This window comes from Anguilla anguilla, chromosome 4 (assembly GCF_013347855.1).
Source record: "Anguilla anguilla isolate fAngAng1 chromosome 4, fAngAng1.pri, whole genome shotgun sequence".
Lineage (NCBI taxonomy): Eukaryota > Metazoa > Chordata > Actinopteri > Anguilliformes > Anguillidae > Anguilla > Anguilla anguilla.
Window position 1 is genome coordinate 56,758,454 of NC_049204.1, and position 18,210 is coordinate 56,776,663.

Sequence of the window (18,210 nt, forward strand, 5' to 3'; positions counted from 1 at the left end):
CAAGCAGGAACTGAAGATGGTTGTAGTGTGGGCCTGGCAGAGTATCACCAGAGAAGATATGCAGAACCTGGTGATGTCTATGGGTCAGATAATTCAAGCAGTCATTGCATGCAAAGGATATGCGACAAAGTACAAACAATGACTACGTTAATTTACATAACATTAATATGTCCCAAACATTATGGTGTCCTGAAATGGTGAAGGGGGGGGGGGGGGGGGGGGGAATTATGTATATAAATTCCTATGTACAGTAACTTATCTTGAGGGTAAATTATATTGCAACTGAATTACACTACACAGGCAAACTAATTAATTGTTATCATATTTTACATTACATTACAGGCATTTAGCAGACGCTCTTATCCAGAGCAACTTACACAATTGTACCACGGCTCAGCTTCACAAAAACAAAATTAACAAGAAGCATGCTGATTCAAAGGCTTGTTCTGCAAGCTGTGTTAATACTGTACATTTAATTAATCTTACGTTTGCCATCTTAAAAATGTAGAAGGGAAAAAACATAAAAAGAGGCACCATAGTGTTATTAGCTGAAAGTCAATAGATTTTTCCTTGGTAATTCATTTGAAATATTATTTTTCATCATTCATTATCTATCATTTTTCCTCAGTTCTTCCAAAATATATATTAATGAATTTAGCAGTTTGGCAATAAACACTAAAATGCATGTCTGTGTATCATTGGAAAGTTATACAATATATTATGCATCCTGATATCGTTGTTAGCTTCTGAACTGATTACGTCTTCCTCTAGAAAACCTTTAAATCAGACCAATGTATGAATGACTGGAAATAACAATCTGGAGCAATTTTACATTGGTGCATCCTCTAGGCATTTTAAATTAGGGTCATAAAATTATATAATGTTCTCCCAGCACATTTCTGAGCAATAACCATTAATGTTCCTTGTCTATGTTTGCCTCCCATACAGAAGACAAGTCTCAGAAACAGGAGTGCAAGTCTTGCTATTGCAGTGTCTGAACAGTGGAGTCTTAGTACACACTGGAGTCCATCAGGACTCAGTGTAATTATGTGTAAGTATTTTTGATTTGGGTGGTGCTCATCCCTGGGTACTGATCATCATTGCCTTTTGTACTGCTAATGAACCGTGCAGACATTTCTGAGTTCTAATGAGACTTTCTATTTTATAATCCAGCTACTGCCATAACACAAATCCTGACAGACACCTTGAGAAAAATATTTGATGCAAAATAAGAGAATAGAGGTCATCATGTAAAAGAAACCTTGAATGTGTGCCATGGGAACAACAAAAGAGAGAGGACACAGTACTGGCTAATGGACAGCAACAAAACCCATTCTCAAGAATGGGCTGAGCAGAATTCAATGCAGTACATTTGTTATGTAAAACATCCACGATTACACCTGGCAACCCAGTACTCTTGGGTTGCCTGGTATAGTTGTGAATGTTTTACATTGTTTTCACATCCTTACATCCAAAGGAACTATATCTGTCCCCAAAACTCCAAGGATCCCAAGTTGTTTCTTGCGAGTACAAATCTTTCAGTTGATTGCCGTTTTAACTCAGCACCCTACATTTTCTGGACTTTCGTAAATAGAGCTATAATAGAGCTTGGGTCTTTCTCACCCAAGGGATGGACACCGAGTTCAGTTTGTATCCTTTTGCCATTGATGTGGTATATTTTAGCTTCAAACCATTATCACAAATTCTCTGTATCAAAGGCCTCTTAAATGAGTGGCATGAAGCCTGCAGGAGGGATAATGCCACTTTAATAACATTGCTTCTTATGCTCTTTCATTCAGCCTGCAATACAGACTTTAATATTCACTGTTTTCCCATTAAGCATGGCAGGGAAACTAAAGCAGACTATAAAACCATTGCCTCCCCCGTGGGTTTTGGCACTCAAGTTTGAACAAACTGAAAACTATGACAGTAAGGGCAAAACATGTATTTGCTTTGTATATTATATTACAATTACATATTAGGATACATACTGCATTTAACTTTGTTATCCTGCAGTATGATTATTTAATCAATTAAAATAAGGATCAGATTTGTGTAGCAGTTCTGGGATCAATAAGATAGTAAGAACAAACATCTTAAAGTGAGCTGTGTTGACTAATAGGGAGGAGGATCAGAAGGTAAACAAGCATATGTTGAAGCTGTTGGCAAAATTCATTTGCATGTGTAAACATGAAACCTGGTGATAAGTGTTCCCATGGCAGCACATGCACTAACTACAGTGCAAGTACAAGTGTTCATCCGAGCATATGAACAGGAACACAGGGAGAAGAAACAGCTTCAACATATTCACAAAAGAAATTCCTTAGTGAAGTAAAAACATTTCTGGCAGCCAATGTCAAAATATCAGGCAGAGGATTTTGTTGAATATTCAGAAATGGTCATAAACAAAAAAACAAACAAACAAAAAAACCCAACAAAATAAAAAAATTTTTATTTGTGAATGCTCTTCTGGCCTGGCCCAGATCGCATTCACAAATTAAAGTTTTTTGTTTTTCTGTTAATGACCATTTCTGAATTTAAATGCAATTGAGAGAACCCAACAACCAAAAGGTGGCACCTATCACATGTAAAAAGTCACAGAACCATTTGAGTGTTGAAATTACTCTTGTGACAAAATTCTGGTGCATTCGTGATGCCTTCAAAGCCATTAAGGGTACCCAGAAAATTGATTCCTTTTAATGGCATAACAGTACTTTCTGTCTGGCACCGCAAATGCAAGAAATAGCATGAATCACATCTGTCTTCAAAGGCACTTAGGGCTGTTCAGAGGAAAGAAAGGTGATGTTATCCTTACTTAGGAGGACTTTCATAGCTCATATTTTCATTCATTCCACATTTTTACAGATGGATGTTGATGTGTTTCAGAAGTACCTTACTCAAGGCTGCAGTGGTAGTGCCATGTATGATAAGCAAACTTGCAAAACCCCAAGGAAAAAGTGTGGAAGGACTACCTTGTCTTGCCAGATCTATTTACATCAGACATAAAAACAGGGGGATATATGTTCTACAGTAAGCACGTTTGGCTTAGAATTCCAACTAAACTACTTTACTTACTTTATACTTTTTTCAAAAATATTTGATGACTTTCATCCAGAGAACCTAAAACCAATCTCCAACCATAAACAAAGTCATAAAGGTAACAACACAATATAGTTTATATTTTGATATAAACTACGGATATTCTTTCCGGTGACCACAAAGGTGCCTTTTAAGTTCTTAAAAACACAAAGAAGTTCAATCATATATAGAAGCAAGATGAAACAAATGCAAGTGACTTCTTTTCTGTACGTTCTTATAACAAGTATATTTTAAAGTAGCAGTAACAAACGTTTTCAACAGTTGCAATGTTGTGAAAATCATAAGACCCGTTAGCGCTATCTACAAAGAAAGAGACAGAGTAGCACCTGCCCCGTCTCTTTCTCCAGACACATCATTACAAACATGCATCAATTTTTCTAGCTATGAATCATTCTTGGCAGGCAGGATTCTAGCTGGTTCTACTTAATGTGATCTATCCGATAAGCTAACCTTGCCTACCTACCTAGGTAGGTAAACTACCTAAATTCACCTTTCACGCAGATAATGTTAGCAAACATTTTCTTCTTGCAAGAACTAATCGCAGAATGAAGCAACATTATCAACAACAGCTACCAATCTACTTCGGTGGCTAAATTCATTGAAGGTACAATTGGCTGAAAAAATCCTGGTATCTTGAAATTAAGACCTACCCTTCGAGTAGAAAAAATGCGAGCTCCGTGTCTTCAACCCCACCCATTTCCAAAGTTCCCGACACCTACTGAATTCTGCTTCTATGTTTATTCTAGTTTTAAAGCAAGCTCTATCCAACTCTTTCCTTCTTTTTGGCATTGGATAAGGCTGCCATTGCAGGAGTGGGTCGTTTGTCCACCACTGGTTAAAAACTCACAACATTTACATCTAGCTATGTGTACAAATATGTGAAAGTGCAAGGTCAGTTTCAATGTTGGTCTCTTCCCATTGTGAACCACTTTGTTTTGAAAACAAGAACTCAGGCTGAATCCCTGGTTTTACAATGCAGAACTTTAGAGTATAAACACAGTGTATGGTGCTGGATTTTTCTCTCAGTTGCTTTTTCCATGATTGCTACCAATTAAGATATTGTTCTCCAATATCTTTCAAAAAAAGTTCGTTACTGCAGCTTTAGATATTTCAGCTTGTTTCTGTTCTAGGCAGGATTTAATTAATTTGCCAAAGATTTATTTTTCAGTGCTGAGATAATTTATGGTTACATACTGTATCACAGCATGTTGCTCTGCATAAGAAATCATGCGAAATAAATAACAATTAAAAGAGAACTTGAAGGTGACGGCACATAAACTTGAACCTTGGACTTCCACAGTTCTCTGCAGCACAGACTGATCATTTTGTTTTTTCACAGTTTTATACTTACACTGTTAATTAAGGGTTTGCCTCTAATACTATGCCTATAGCACTGTGAAGCACCTTGTAACAATGACTTGGTAAGGACACCAAGTCCAATTTCATATTTCACTATAATCAGGGAAAGAAAACTCTTTGGTAGCCCAATACTTAGATTTTATGATTCATAGTCTGTAATGCATTAAAATACATTCATTGTGACAATTAACTCTCAGGAGTGACTGATCAGCAGATCACCTGCTGGTTTGGTGCCCAAATCTGGACTGGCTCAACTGAACTGAAAGTAACTGAGTGCATAATGAAGGGGATTACCCCTTGATTGTTGTACTTCCAAAAGAGTAAAAGGGTCCTCTTCAATCTGCAATAAAGCCACTTGTGACAGCAATCCTGACAAAATGTTTAATAAAAAATCCAAGTACATATAGTTCTTTCCCTCTTGAGCCTTCTTTAACAGTTACAACAGAAGTGAGTAATGAATGAACTTTGAGTGAATGAATGGTTCCTATTTAGTCACTAGGACAAAAGGCTTTGTGGAAGATTAAACTTGACCCTCACACAAAAAAATAAAATAAATAAATAATAAAGGCTGGTCAGATTAATCCATGTACTTGCCACAGCTCATTGTTTTGGCTGGGCATTGGCATGAGTGGTTTGCTTGTTGAGCGTATGCATCTCCTTCTGTCCATCTAGGGAGCAGTTTGAGACTGCGTTCGCCACCTGGCAAAATTTCCTCAACAGGATCTCTCTCAGAAGCAAATAGACCCAAGGGTCGAGGATCTGGTTCAAGGACGCCAGGCGAATGGCAGTGAGAAAGAAGTTGCAGTCGACCTGGACATCTCGGCTGGGCGAGAACGTGACTGCTGCTGGCTTGCAGTGATGCGAGGACGTCTGCGTAGATATCATCTTCAGCATCATTATCTAAAAAAAGAAGGAAAATCATACCATAATTATATACCATAGACATTAACCCTAAAAGCAACACAAATGTATTTTCATGGACTAATAATGGAAAAAAAAATTATCTATGTAAAGGGCACATTGTGTTATAGCTACTTGATAAATACCTATGAAGAACTGTCTAATGGAATTCTGTGTAGAGGTTAAGTACCCCAAAATAAACAGCTGCGAATATTCAGTCATTTTATATTGGAGGCATTATTTCAAAACACTGAAACATCTTTATACAGACCAGGAAAAAACAATATCAAGCTTTCCATGAAATGTGTACACTTTGTAGATCTGTGGCTACAGAAAGGCATTTAAAAATAAAAATACTACTTCTTTGTAGTTAAGGGATTCATAAGAGCATTATGTGCATGTGCAACCCTATTCTCGGCTAGTGTTTAATTACTAGTGGCAAACAAATGTGTGATTCAGCGAGCATGAAGAAACATGAAATGGATGCTCTAGCAAGTCACTCGCTCTTCTCAATTAAAAATGTAAACATGCAAGTGCCTATAAGTGTTAGACAAATTTTGCACTTATATCAGCACTCACAGGACTTCAGTGCCTGCCTGCCAAACCACCACCCCACCCCACCTCAGGGAATTGGGGAAAAACAGCAAGCAGAACATTTCAAAGAGAAAGCATGTGTATGTCTTTATGTATCCATATTACTCATACAACAACAAGAACAAGAACAAGAACAACAACAGCTGCAAATAGCAATACATGGGGTCCAAGCACACATCCAATATAATGCCACTTAACAAGCAGCCTATCAGCGTATCAAGATCACTAAGTGGCCATAGGTACCTCCCTGTGTAACAAGGACAGTTTGCCTGCGTCTGAGGCGAGGTGGGATTTGAACCCGGGCCTCTCACTCACCCAAAGATTCCATAGACAAATGCATTTACCAGTCAGCTGAAGGCGAAGAAGGCGAAATCACCCCGTAGCCAAAGGCAATATCATTATTTTTGAATTTGAGAGTTTTGTCGCCAGAGAATGCTGTCACGGCTATTTGCTACATGGCCTTCGCTTTCCTGCACCCCACTGTGCTTCACTAGCGAACTAGCCTGAGCAACACCCACTGCACTCAACCCCCTTTGACTCCCCCTCCATTTAAACCACCGCAGCAACCACTTATTCTTTTTAGATTCTGATCCGGGTCAATAGGCACCAGGGTAACGAGTGAGAAATTTTGCCTGAGTCTGAGGTGGGATTTGAGACCAGGCCTCCCCACTCACCCATGAGACAGGCAAACACGTTACCAGTCACCTAAAGGAGCAGTCATTACTTTTCTATTTGAGGGTTGCATCGTCAGAGTGACGTCACAGGAATTTGCTACAAGGCCTTTACATTATCACACCTCACCGTGCTTCACCAGCAAACGAGCCGAGCTACACCCACTACAGCTGCACCACTGTGCCAAGTTTCACAGGTCTCACCCATAGAGCTGTGTGATAAAACAATCTTTGATGTTGAATCGTCAAAAAATTCCCCTTGATAGCGATAATAATCTTAGGTTATTCAAATTTAATATAACTTTTGTCTGTTATTTTAAGCAATGCTTGACATGATATTGATATTGGCCTATTCAAGATGATTAGATCACAGAAAGTCTGTCTAAACCATGCTAAAATCGAATTGGTTAATGGCGGCCATGTTTTTTGAAGAGTCATGTCTGGTCTGTCTGGACCTTTAACCAAGACACCGCCTACAGGTTTTCATGGGATTTAGTCATTTGGTTCATAACAATTTTAAAAATTTCCCCTGCAATAGCGCCACCCATTGACCAAACTGAATTAAATTTTGCAAGCATCCTGGGTGTGACATGCTGAAAGTATCTTCCCAGTTTCAATTTTGTGTTCAAAAGTTGTAAGCATTTTTGTGAAAAGCCACACCCACATGAACATTCATTGGCTCCTTATTCACCCATTATTTTAACTTATCAAAATTCTGATTGGTATTTTGATGGAGCTTGGTCTAAAGAAGCTATAAATCAATTTAGTTGTAAATCAGTCCATTATTGTAAGAGGAGGAGCATTTTAAGTTTTTTATTTTTTTCAAAAAATGCAAATTTGCAAAAAATCCAATATGGTGGACTTTATGGGACAAATTAGTTTGCTGTGAGCCAGGGAATCTGAATTTTGACAATATGCCAAAAAGTTCAAAAGTTATAGCTCCAAAACTTCACTTTCTTAAACGTTAAATTTATAACGTAAATAACAACGTTGCCCTTGACTAGGGGCGATTTCATCATATAGCTGACAGGAAATGTTTTTGTCTATGAAATCTATGGACAAGTGAGAGGCCAGGGTTCAAATCCCAGCTAGGCTCAGGCGAATCTCTAACTTGTTCATTGTCTTTGTGCACTTTAATCAACCACTACCAATAATATACCACCCACCTGAGTAATACAAGGCAGACAGTATGCGCCAGAATGCTCACCAAACCTCTCATCAGTTGGGAGAGGGAAGATAACAATGTTTAGCCAATTAAACTAAGGGGTGATTAGGTGGCAGATAGCGAGCCAGGTTGGTGAATTTTACCAGGATATCAGAGAACCCCCTGCTATTTGCAATGAGTATCATGGGACCTTTAAGGACCATAGTAAGTCAGGACCTCAGTTTCAACATCTGAACTGAAGAACAGCATCTCCTGCATCACAGTGTCCCCATCACTGCACTGGGGCATTGAGGTTTTTAAAAAAAATTTTACCAGAGGAAAGATTGCCGTCTACTGGCCCACCAGCACCACTTACGCAATGTAGTTCACCCAGGTCTCATATACTTGTACTAACCAAGCCCACACTTGTTCAGCTTCAGTCATTTAGCAGGAGCAGGATTCATGGCGGTATGCCTGCGACTGCTCAGTATGAAATACATTCGTCAATATTCAAAAATGTGTCATCACGCGTACAGACAATTTACAAGGGGACACAATAACAGATATGAGATCGATTTAATTGGAACTTCGGATGCTTGAACTCATTAACCTAATAGCCTACGGAAAGGGGTATATTTGGTGTCGCTCGTTGTTTGAGGAAAAACAAAGTGATACTGTATGTCTGTCTCCATGTTAAAATAAACACGCCACACATTTAAAGATAAACAGCTTAAACTATACACAACTGAAACAGCATACACCCCATCACAGGTAACACCTAACCAGCCTCACATCTAATTAGAAAACATGGTAATTATGAGAAATTATATAAGTAATATTTTGAAATGCAGTTTGTAAACCCGTGGCTGTAGTTTGCATTTGACACACATGCCTTGTCAAACGAGTTTGAATACATACCAGTAAAGGGGACCAGCAGGTGAACAACACGCACATGATTCCCATCAGCTGAATGACAGTCTCCGTGGTTAGCCTCTCCCATTGCTTGGACGACTGCGACGACCCTGGCTTAGTTCGGCAACGGATTACTAGCGCCCTGATCGTCACAACGTTGCAGGAGAAAGTCACAAGTAGTGAAAATATCCCCAGAGCAGCAAATGTGGTTGAAAAGAGCATATTTCCTCGTATGTTCCTGTCCCCAGTGCTAATAAAACACCATGTGCCGGGCCACTGTAACGTGTATTGTCCGACTCCTGCAACGGGCAACAGTGAAAAAAGCAGCACAATACACCAGATTGAAGCCAACGCCAGCTTTGTGAAACTTGTTTTCATGTGGTTAGAGTACCAGTGTGGATTTGTTATGGCTAAAGACCTTTCAATCGCCATTGCACTGGCCAAGAAAAGTGAACACAGACCAAACATTGTCATGCACACCCCAAAAAAAGCGCACAGCCTTCCAGTGGAATCGATGCGCTCCCACTCCAAATCTGCTCTATACACGGATATCACAATCGGGCTTGTGAGAAGTTGTCCGAAAAGATCCGTCAACGCCAACGATCCTATGCAGAGAAGAAACGATTTCTTTCTTTTATTTTCCTTTTTCTTATAGGAAATATACACCAGTATTAACGCCAGTGAATTTCCAACCATTCCAGTTACCATCATTGTAATTGGGAAGGCAACCGAGACCGATCCGCAGTTGCCGCTTTTGGCGGAGTCGTTTTCTGGTGCAGACTTTGAAATATTCGATTCCCACATCGTTTGAGAAGATTTGTTCCAAGTTTCGGGGGAATCGCAGTTATCAAAGATCATCTTGCATATGCGCGCATGGTGAGACACTCATTCACGCCATCTCCTTCCACGCAAACTTGCTGCTCAAGAGCAGTGACCATTTGAGATGGAGCCTTAAAACCACAGAGAGGCGGGGCAAACTCTCCACCCTCGAAAACCACAAAGCAAGCATACAAGTTATGCGAACGAACAGGGACCAATCGTAGAGCCAGTAACCTGACAAGCAACATTCATTTAGTAGACGCAAAAACATACAATCACTGCCTCTAAAACATCAAAACAATAAAAAAACTTGTCAGAAATAAATCTATTGCAACGTAAACGCATCAAAATTACATTTGGCAATACGAATCTTGTTTTCAGACACTAATGCAATTTCCCAATAATTAAGGGACTTTATTCCAGACATGATACACGAAAGAATATGTTCTTGCATTTCAAATCGTAGCCTAATCTGCTTTCTGGTTGAGCAGTAACTGTTAAATTATAGTTGCATGTCCTCATCCACCTTATTTTGTAGCCTACATGTACGAATTTATTTATCAGTAAACGCAAGCAATACAATAAGACCAGAAAACTACTTCGTATAGCAGAGTCCGCCCGGTCCAGACTAATGTGCGTCCCATTGACCGCAACTCGTTTTTGCTTCTAAAGGCGAAAGTGCCACCTCCTGTTTAAACACGGGTACAACAATTGGATATACATCGAATGGTGTGCCTTGCCAATTGGATTGGCAATACAATTGGATATACAGGCATGGCGTGCCTTGCCCGGATCTAATGACACAGATCACCATCTTCAGCACCTTCTACATTATATTGCCGTCATATTACACCTTATTTTTGAGACATGGAATATAGGACAATTATTTAAATCATGCCAGATCTTTCAGCTTTATCTGCAGAAACACCTGAAAGGGTTGTCTTGTTTATACAGTCATCTGAATAGAGATGTATTTTAAAAATTGTATAAAGAACATACAGAACACACTAGTCTAACATTCTTTGTCAGAATATTAGATTAGTATTTTACATTACATGAAACCATGCTTTTGGCCAAAAGTTGCATTTACTGTAAAGCACGATGGTCTAGAGACCAGTAACATAAGAGTCAGCACACAAAACAGCAAGCCGCATTGCAGTAGTTCTCACAAATCCTATCCATATTGTTTGTAGAAAGCATATACCAATGTTTCTAACAAAGTACAAATCCCACAAACACCCGCTGGAGCCGACACTGCACTTAGTGCCCTCAAGGGGTAACCTCCTTATTTAAGGCTTGTATGATTAAAGGACAGTGCAATCTCAGAACACAATCTGTAAACACTTTAATATATTGCGCCATGTCAACTTTGAACACTTGTTCACAGAAAATCATAAGCCAAATTCTGGATATTTATATATACTCATCACATAAAAGACAGGTATCGAGTGAAATACAGTACAAATGACAAAGGGGTATTGGTAATAGTATACAATGTATCAGTTCTAGGGAACACTGACACACTTACGGGTACCACTGGAATCTACGGGAGACAAGGAAAATAAAAAATGGGCAATTTTAGCATGTATAAGTCTGAATGGTAAAACTGAAACTGTCTGCACTTTCTAAATCTGATACTGTATTAAATAAATTCATTTAACCAATTGCTGATCCATTGGCTCAATACAATAAATGACAAAACACACTAAAGACCAGGTTGTTGACAATTTTATTTACATGTTGTTTACGATACAAATTAGTTCAAATCAACTGAAACCACGTTAATCACATTCTATCACTGCTGTCATTATGGAAAAAAAGGATTAGATATGTTATGCAACTACCTTACCCTGCCTACAGCAATTTTGCCATAAAAAATGGAACGGGAATGGAGCAACAATATTTTTGTCCTCAGAGATATGACCTATTCAAAAGATGACCTCAATACAGGTCACATTCTGATGAGAATGTGTAATTATTCTCATTAAGCAGAGTGCTTCCAAAAACAAAATGAAGAAATATTCAGAGGCTGCACACAAGTGACTTCAGACTATGCACTCTAATGCAGTCTGATGATCACTGCAACAAAGGAACTTTGTGTGTTTGCGAAGAGGCAATATCCGAGTGAAAAATAAAACAAAAAACAAAACAAAAAAAGAACAAAAACAATACTTACCTTAAAAATTCAAACACGAGTACCGAGTTAGTCATCAGACCCCATGAAGATGTTCACATACAGTACAGCGGTTTTACAGAACTGCACTGGTAACACACTAATCCAGTTCACCCAATTTTACAACCGGTTGTCACACACCACTTTGCATTACTCATGGTTTTTAAAGACCACTAACTAGAAATATCCTGTATGTATAGACTAAATATCTGAAGTTCATTCTCTGAACTACATGTCAGAAGCAGATTCTGCTCTCAGATGCTGGCACATCAATTAAACTTTGGTTATCTTAGGTGTTTTTTGGGCCCCGGGATCCACATTTAAAATGTACTATGCAATTCATTTCTAAAACGCGCAAGAAATATAATATGCAACAGCAGATGTTCGAGATCCATGATTGGTTGAGGAGGAGGGCTAGCTTTTTTTTGTTTAATGGTAACCAGGACAAGCAGCTTTTTCCAAGAATGAGGATCAACATGTCACGGTTGTCAATGTAAATAATGTCTAGCATGTATTGCCATTCTTAGGCATTTTTTAACAGCATCAACAACTTGTCTGTATTTTTTTTAAAACACAACATGCATTTTAGCTCAGACCTACTTGGTATTCCTTTTAAAATGTTTTTTTTTTTTTTTCATTTTTTTTTTTTTTTTTGGAAGGGCTGAGTATTTGAACCTATTTCTTTTTGGAACTCGATGATTGGGAGCCCGAGTGAGAGGATCCTGAGGAAAGGCCACCCCGCCTGAAAAAAGAAAAAACAGAAACCAGAGAAACCTGTGAGTGGAGAACAGACAAATGCTGCAACCTCTACCCCCCATGTACTCTTGCTTAGGAATTTTTTTTGAGGGGGGAAAAAAAACAAACAAACAAACCAAAAAAAAAGAAAAAAGAAAGCATGCTTCTTTATTTGACAAAACACCATTACATTTGACAAAGACGTGTTAGATATCCCAATGTTCCACTGCTGATCTGGGAGAAGACAATGCAATGCATAAAGCACAAACGGCATGTCGCTATTCCACGGAAACCCAAACCTTTCGGACGATCGCGAGCGAGAGCGCCTTTTTTTCCTCTCTCCAGATGAGGATCTGGAGCGACTCCGTTTCTGGCCTCTTTCTGGGGAGGAGGACGGGGAGCTGGAACGAGACCTTTTCCGCGGGGAAGACGAGCCCTTTCCAGACCTTGAGCTGGATCTTTTGGCAGGTGGAGGAGGGGATAAACCATATGTATTCAAAATTAGCTAAATACCAAGCAAACACTCTACCCACTGCTTGTCTTATCACTCAACAGTGAGTTTCTGAAAAACAAAGGGGGTTTGTGTTCAAGAGCAGGTCTACTGATGTGGTATTCCAACAGCTACCGAGTAAAAGCACATAATGATGGTACACCTCCTGAAGACAAGATGACAAATGGGCATTTTAAGGCAAATCCTAAAAACTTTGCTTATTAAAGGAATAACTGTTGACTTAATGGAGGTTTAATAAATTAAACAGGAATTGGCAGGAATACCAAATTGGTACTGAAGATATTTTTTTATTTTTTTCCCCCTCAGATCATAATTGTGAATGTTCCTAATCCTCAAGGACAGAAAAAAAGCAAAGGGTTTGTCCACAGCCACTGCCATGTCACATGCACTCTCTCTGGAGCAGTGCATGTCACATCATTCACCTGGAGTTGGACCTGCGAGAACGGGCTCGGTCCTGCGAGCTCGAGGGAGTCCTGGACCTGGAGCTGGATGAACTCCTGGATCGGGACCTGAAAGAAACACAATGACATTTTTCCAATATTTTCAGAAGAGACAGATATGTAAAATAAATAAACAGGAAAAGTGAAAAGGAACAAACAAATACACAAAACAGAAAAAGTACAATAAAATAAAATTTTAAATGTTCTGCTACTGTGGGGGGGGGGGGGGGGGGTTAACAAACCAAACATGACATAGTATACGCGATATTAAATTTAATCTTCATCAGCAAACAGAAAGTTTATAGTAATAAGTGTTTTGCACTTTTCATGATGTTAAATGGGAACTTCAAATATCTATCTATATCTATCTATCTAGTGAGACAAACTTTGACTCAAACACAGCTGCACACTAAATGCTTCGACAGCAAATATTGATTTATCATAAAATTTCACAACCTTATTAGGTTAGGACTACAAAATTATCTAACATGTCTGGGGTCAAGAACAACCCTTCATAACTACGTTCATATTTTCCAGGCTAAAGATTTTTTAAATTATTATTCCATACCTAGTGTTCATGCATATTGAAAGCCTAAGTTCAAACTTTTATAAGAGAGTAGGTAATTTTCCAGAAAACATCACCTGGAGCATATTTTTCAAGTCACACAGATTAAAAAAATACATAAATCTCAAATAGGAAATGAACACTGAGCAAGACAGGACTAAGATCATGAATTACGATGCGTAAATTCCTTTTTTCCAGGGAACACTTTCAGTGATATGATAACTGCTCTCACACCAGAAGACTGATGGGGAACCACGTTATAGCTTGAAACAGAGCAGACCCCATCCTGAATGGGGGCCGTCAGTCAACGCATTTAATGTCAACACAGACCAAAATTAATTAACCAAATAGCTGGTGACCAAAGAACCCCGTGTGGAAGCATCCAGTGTATTCGGACAGAAGCAGTAGCATGTTGATTACGGTTTAATTTATCCATCCACTGTTGAAATCCTAAAATGTCAGATGTACTTTTGTACATCTTAATAGGATTGTTAACTTACTGCCATGAAAAACCGAACAAGGCCACAGTTTGTGCAAGGAAGTGAAAAAAAAAAGACACAATACAGGTATTCTAATTACAGAACGACAGGGATACCACGTGTGGGGGGGAAAAAAGAACATTATTTGTGAGGATAAATTTGAAGAAAAATTGAACTGATACTGACATTTTTCCCGGAGTTACCCTTGACCTGTACCCGTTTACCTGGACCTGGACCGTGAGCTGGAGCCAGAGGAGCGGGAGGATGAGCGCGACGAGCCAGAGGGGCTGCCCTTTTTCGCAGGAGACTTGCCCTCTTCATCACTAGCATCAAGATTGTACTTTGACAAGTCTGCCTCCTCATCGTCATCTTCCTCATCATCATCCTGGACAAACGTAAAAAACAAAAAAAATATGCAAAAGCTATTTTAATCTGCATCTTGCTGCCATCATGATAGACATTTTCATATTACATTTGCATTCAAGCCTGACCAAATAGTTTTCTTACATCCAATTTGTACTTTGAAAGATCTCCACCCTCCTCCTCATCATCGTCCTCGTCGTCGTCATCGTCATCATCTTTCGTTGGTTCCACCACTTTCTTTTCATCGTCTTTCGAGACAGATTTGCTTCCAACATTTTTTCCACGATACTTTTTCTTTTTACGGCCAAACTATCAAGTTTAAAAACATACATAAGTTGCAGGAACAATTACAAGAAATGAAATGCTGCATGGTGTCTTTCCGCCAATTAAAACAAATTAGAAATCAAATACTTTGACTAAATGTGAAAAACTATACCATAAGCAAAACACTTTATGCATGGAAAACCATATGTGCATTGCATTTTATCTTAACCATTTTATTCCTTAGTACCAAGCCTCCTTGCTATGCTACCAATAACACACCAATGAATATTCACCTCATCATATTCTCCATCAGATTCTTCACGTTCAATGTACTCCACATTTTCCCGCTCATTAAATCCTCCTCCATACCCTACAGAATTACATCAAAAATATAGACACAACATTGAAAGAAACCATTACTATCATCATGCATCAGAAAATAAGTTGGCAATTTACAATTCTGAAATTTTATTAGACATACCTGTTCTTTCTTCAAGTTTGGCATACTTAGGAGTGTTGCACATATTACACTCTGATCTTCGAGCCCAATTCACATTCCCACACCTAACAGAAGATGAAAACAAACAGTTGAACTTCAAAAAAGATTCTATGAGTCCTCTTGTCGATAGAAGTTGTTATAACAGTAAACGTATCCAGAATTTACACAAACTCTGTGAAAATTAACTTATATGCATGATTAATTATTTGCGATCTTGTGTAGAAACTCATTTTTAATTGGTAAAATGGCTGATCGTGGATTCATCAAAAGGATTATGGAGGGAATGCTGTAGATATTCTTGGTTAAAGGGTAATTATATTCAGTTTTTACTTTATGGGTCACAAGAAACAAATGGAAAGTTCCCTGAACAGAAAAAAAAAGTCCGGTCATGTCCTTAAAAAGTACAAGCTAAAATATTTTCAGTTTAGCAAAATATCTTGGCATGCAGAACAACTAGACTAGAGGGGGTCACTTCCATTTAATCACTTCAGAAAATATCACCCTGGCGGTGGCTAGATCATGCAAAATCCAATGTTTAAACAACAAAGCATAACTGTGTTTAGGTCTAATAATGCACTCAAGGTTGGCCATCAGTATCAACTCATCAAAAAAAGAGGCTTTTTTTAATAGGAGGAAACTGCACATTCACGTTTTACAAGGCAAGTCATTTGCATATTTCTTATGGGTGGAAACAGAACACTCACGTTTTACACTGCCAATCATGTGCACTGAAGAGGCCTCGACTTTTGTCTGCAAGGGTTTTCCCGATCTCCGTTCCTCCTGCTTTCATCATCTTTGCTTCGGTTGTTTTTTCTGTGGCGAAGAGTTACAAAAGTCACGCATTCAAAAATTAATAGCAAGCCAACTATTAAGATATGAATATCTAACTTCTGACTTAAAAAGGTAGCCAGATAATTTAGGCTAGCTCGACATCTTCATTTCAAATACGAACACACAGGAGTCCACACAAGACGTACCTCTGCCGCATCTGTTGCAGTTTGTCCGTCTAGCAAAATTAACATTTCCACATCTATCAACGAGAAACCAATAAAAAGTACACGGTTAACAGTCAAATTAGATTCTTAATGTTAACTAGCTAGCTATATTGGCGGGCTGTTAGCTCGTCGTCCAGAGAATAACTAGGCATTTACTTAACGCAATACGAAGGGCCGGGATACATTCGTTATAACGGAAGTTAGCGCAAAAAAAGAAGCAAACCAACGTTAGCCACTTATCAAGTGTAATCGTGTCATATCGTGCATGCAACTAAGTGCAAGTTACGTTGTTAGCAAACTACCACCAGTAACGTTAGACTAGTGTAGTGCTAGCAAACTACGTGACCAGCTACATACATACATACATACATACATACAACCCGCTCGCTAATTGACCAGCTACGTGTTACGAAAACGGAATACAAAAGACCACAGGAAAATGCGAAGCACATAAAAAAATTATCTGTGCCATTTTCGCTAGATAGAGCAAATTGGCTAACAAGCGAGCTAAGCTACCATATCGGTCTTGCAAGTGGGCCTTGTCCTGAGTCACGGAGCTAGCCTGCTAACTTGAGAGCTAATCTCAGTGAAAGCTTTTTACTTCTAGGTTACTTAACTAATCTTTATATACCAACAGCAACTTTGAGTTTCAGGACTTCCACATAACTGACAATCTAAATATATGTTAACTATTTTGCCTACTTTTTATCTGGACAAATCCAATCTCCGTCGCTCACGCGAAAACTCTTCCCCGACATCTTTGCCTCCATTTAGTAGTCTACATAAAGCCGGATAAAGGAACTCGCTGAAGGAAGACACATGCAACGTTACAACCATTTATTCTTCTTTGAGAAAGCAGTTGACATTAAGTTCACGCAGTAGAACTACATTCAAATACTTAAAATATCAATTTAACGAATAATGATAAAAGTAAGCCATCGAAATTTGATACAGATTGAAGAACTCGACTTTTTTTATTCAGGCACTTATGGAGATGGACGCACAGGGGTCTTTTCTTATATGACGATGATCAAGATCACAGTACTGAAATCAAGATTGTGCGCGTGAAGGCCTCGCGGGCGTTTAGTTCGCTGGCTTTTGGTGTGGGTCTTATTCATTCATTCATTCATTCATTCATTCATTCATTCATTCATTCATTCATTATTAACAGGCTCTACGATGTATTCCCATATTTAATCATATGCATGTAATCTACTGTGCAATGATGTGGAACCATTTTTTTATTTTTATTTTTGAGAACAAGCATGCCTCAATTCATTGAGTATTATTGTACTGTATCTTAAGCTTAAAGGTATGACTTCATTTAACCTTTACAGTTTAAAAACCATTACAGCGGAAAGATTAAAGGGTTAAAAAGTTAGAGAAGAGTGCTGCATGGACAAAGATAGTAGCCAAAAAGTTGCTTGTTGGAAAGAGAAGGAAATACCAATGTGTCAAAAAAGGGTTAAGTTTGCCAGTCAAAAGGTAAAAATGGCAAATAAGTGGGAGTCCAAAGCACTCTTAATGGTGATGTTAAAAGCCTTTATTGAAACATGGCAAAAAAATGAGAACGTGCTGGACTACGCGTTGCACCCTCACAAGGTCATCATCAGGGTTTCAAAAAACATAAGAAAACACTAAACAGTGTTTTCCCCTTTGCAAACAAAGGATTTGTTGGAATCCCCTGG

At 38.7% G+C, this 18,210-nt stretch overlaps 2 protein-coding genes across 3 annotated transcripts; both read right to left on the reverse strand.

Moving 5' to 3' along the window:
* Window positions 1-4,825: 4,825 nt before the first annotated feature.
* ptger3 (prostaglandin E receptor 3 (subtype EP3)) lies at window positions 4,826-9,672 on the reverse strand. Its single transcript, XM_035412823.1, has 2 exons — window positions 8,686-9,672; window positions 4,826-5,358 (listed from the first exon to the last, which is right to left on the reverse strand). Exons 1-2 carry the CDS (start codon window positions 9,535-9,537, stop codon window positions 5,059-5,061), a joined length of 1,152 nt encoding a protein of 383 aa, XP_035268714.1. The 5' UTR covers window positions 9,538-9,672; the 3' UTR covers window positions 4,826-5,058.
* Window positions 9,673-11,209: 1,537 nt separating this feature from the next.
* Window positions 11,210-17,483, reverse strand: zranb2 (zinc finger, RAN-binding domain containing 2). Of its 2 annotated transcripts, XM_035415491.1 has the most exons (10): window positions 17,225-17,469; window positions 16,505-16,557; window positions 16,232-16,340; window positions 15,510-15,592; window positions 15,322-15,398; window positions 14,909-15,073; window positions 14,626-14,786; window positions 13,340-13,426; window positions 12,706-12,864; window positions 11,211-12,413 (listed from the first exon to the last, which is right to left on the reverse strand). In XM_035415491.1, the coding sequence occupies exons 1-10, from the start codon at window positions 17,290-17,292 to the stop codon at window positions 12,347-12,349; spliced, it is 1,029 nt and encodes a 342-aa protein (XP_035271382.1). In that variant the 5' UTR covers window positions 17,293-17,469; the 3' UTR covers window positions 11,211-12,346. The 2 variants fall into 2 exon arrangements, with proteins under 2 accessions (XP_035271381.1, XP_035271382.1); XM_035415490.1 differs by having other exon boundaries at window positions 11,210-12,864; window positions 17,225-17,483.
* Between the last annotated feature and the right edge of the window lie 727 nt (window positions 17,484-18,210).

Excerpts from the sequence above, each read along its gene's own strand:
- zranb2 (XM_035415490.1), bottom strand. The coding sequence starts at position 17,292 with ATGGAGGCAAAGATGTCGGGGAAGAGTTTTCGCGTGAGCGACGGAGAT. Across the intron at positions 15,399-15,509 it reads CAAACTTGAAGAAAGAACAG|GGTATGGAGGAGGATTTAAT; the intron begins GTATGTCTAATA and ends GTAATTCTGTAG. Across the intron at positions 13,427-14,625 it reads AGCTCACGGTCCAGGTCCAG|GTCCCGATCCAGGAGTTCAT; the intron begins GTAAACGGGTAC and ends TGTTTCTTTCAG.
- ptger3 (XM_035412823.1), bottom strand. The coding sequence starts at position 9,537 with ATGATCTTTGATAACTGCGATTCCCCCGAAACTTGGAACAAATCTTCT. Across the intron at positions 5,359-8,685 it reads CCTGCTGGTCCCCTTTACTG|ATAATGATGCTGAAGATGAT; the intron begins GTATGTATTCAA and ends TTCTTTTTTTAG.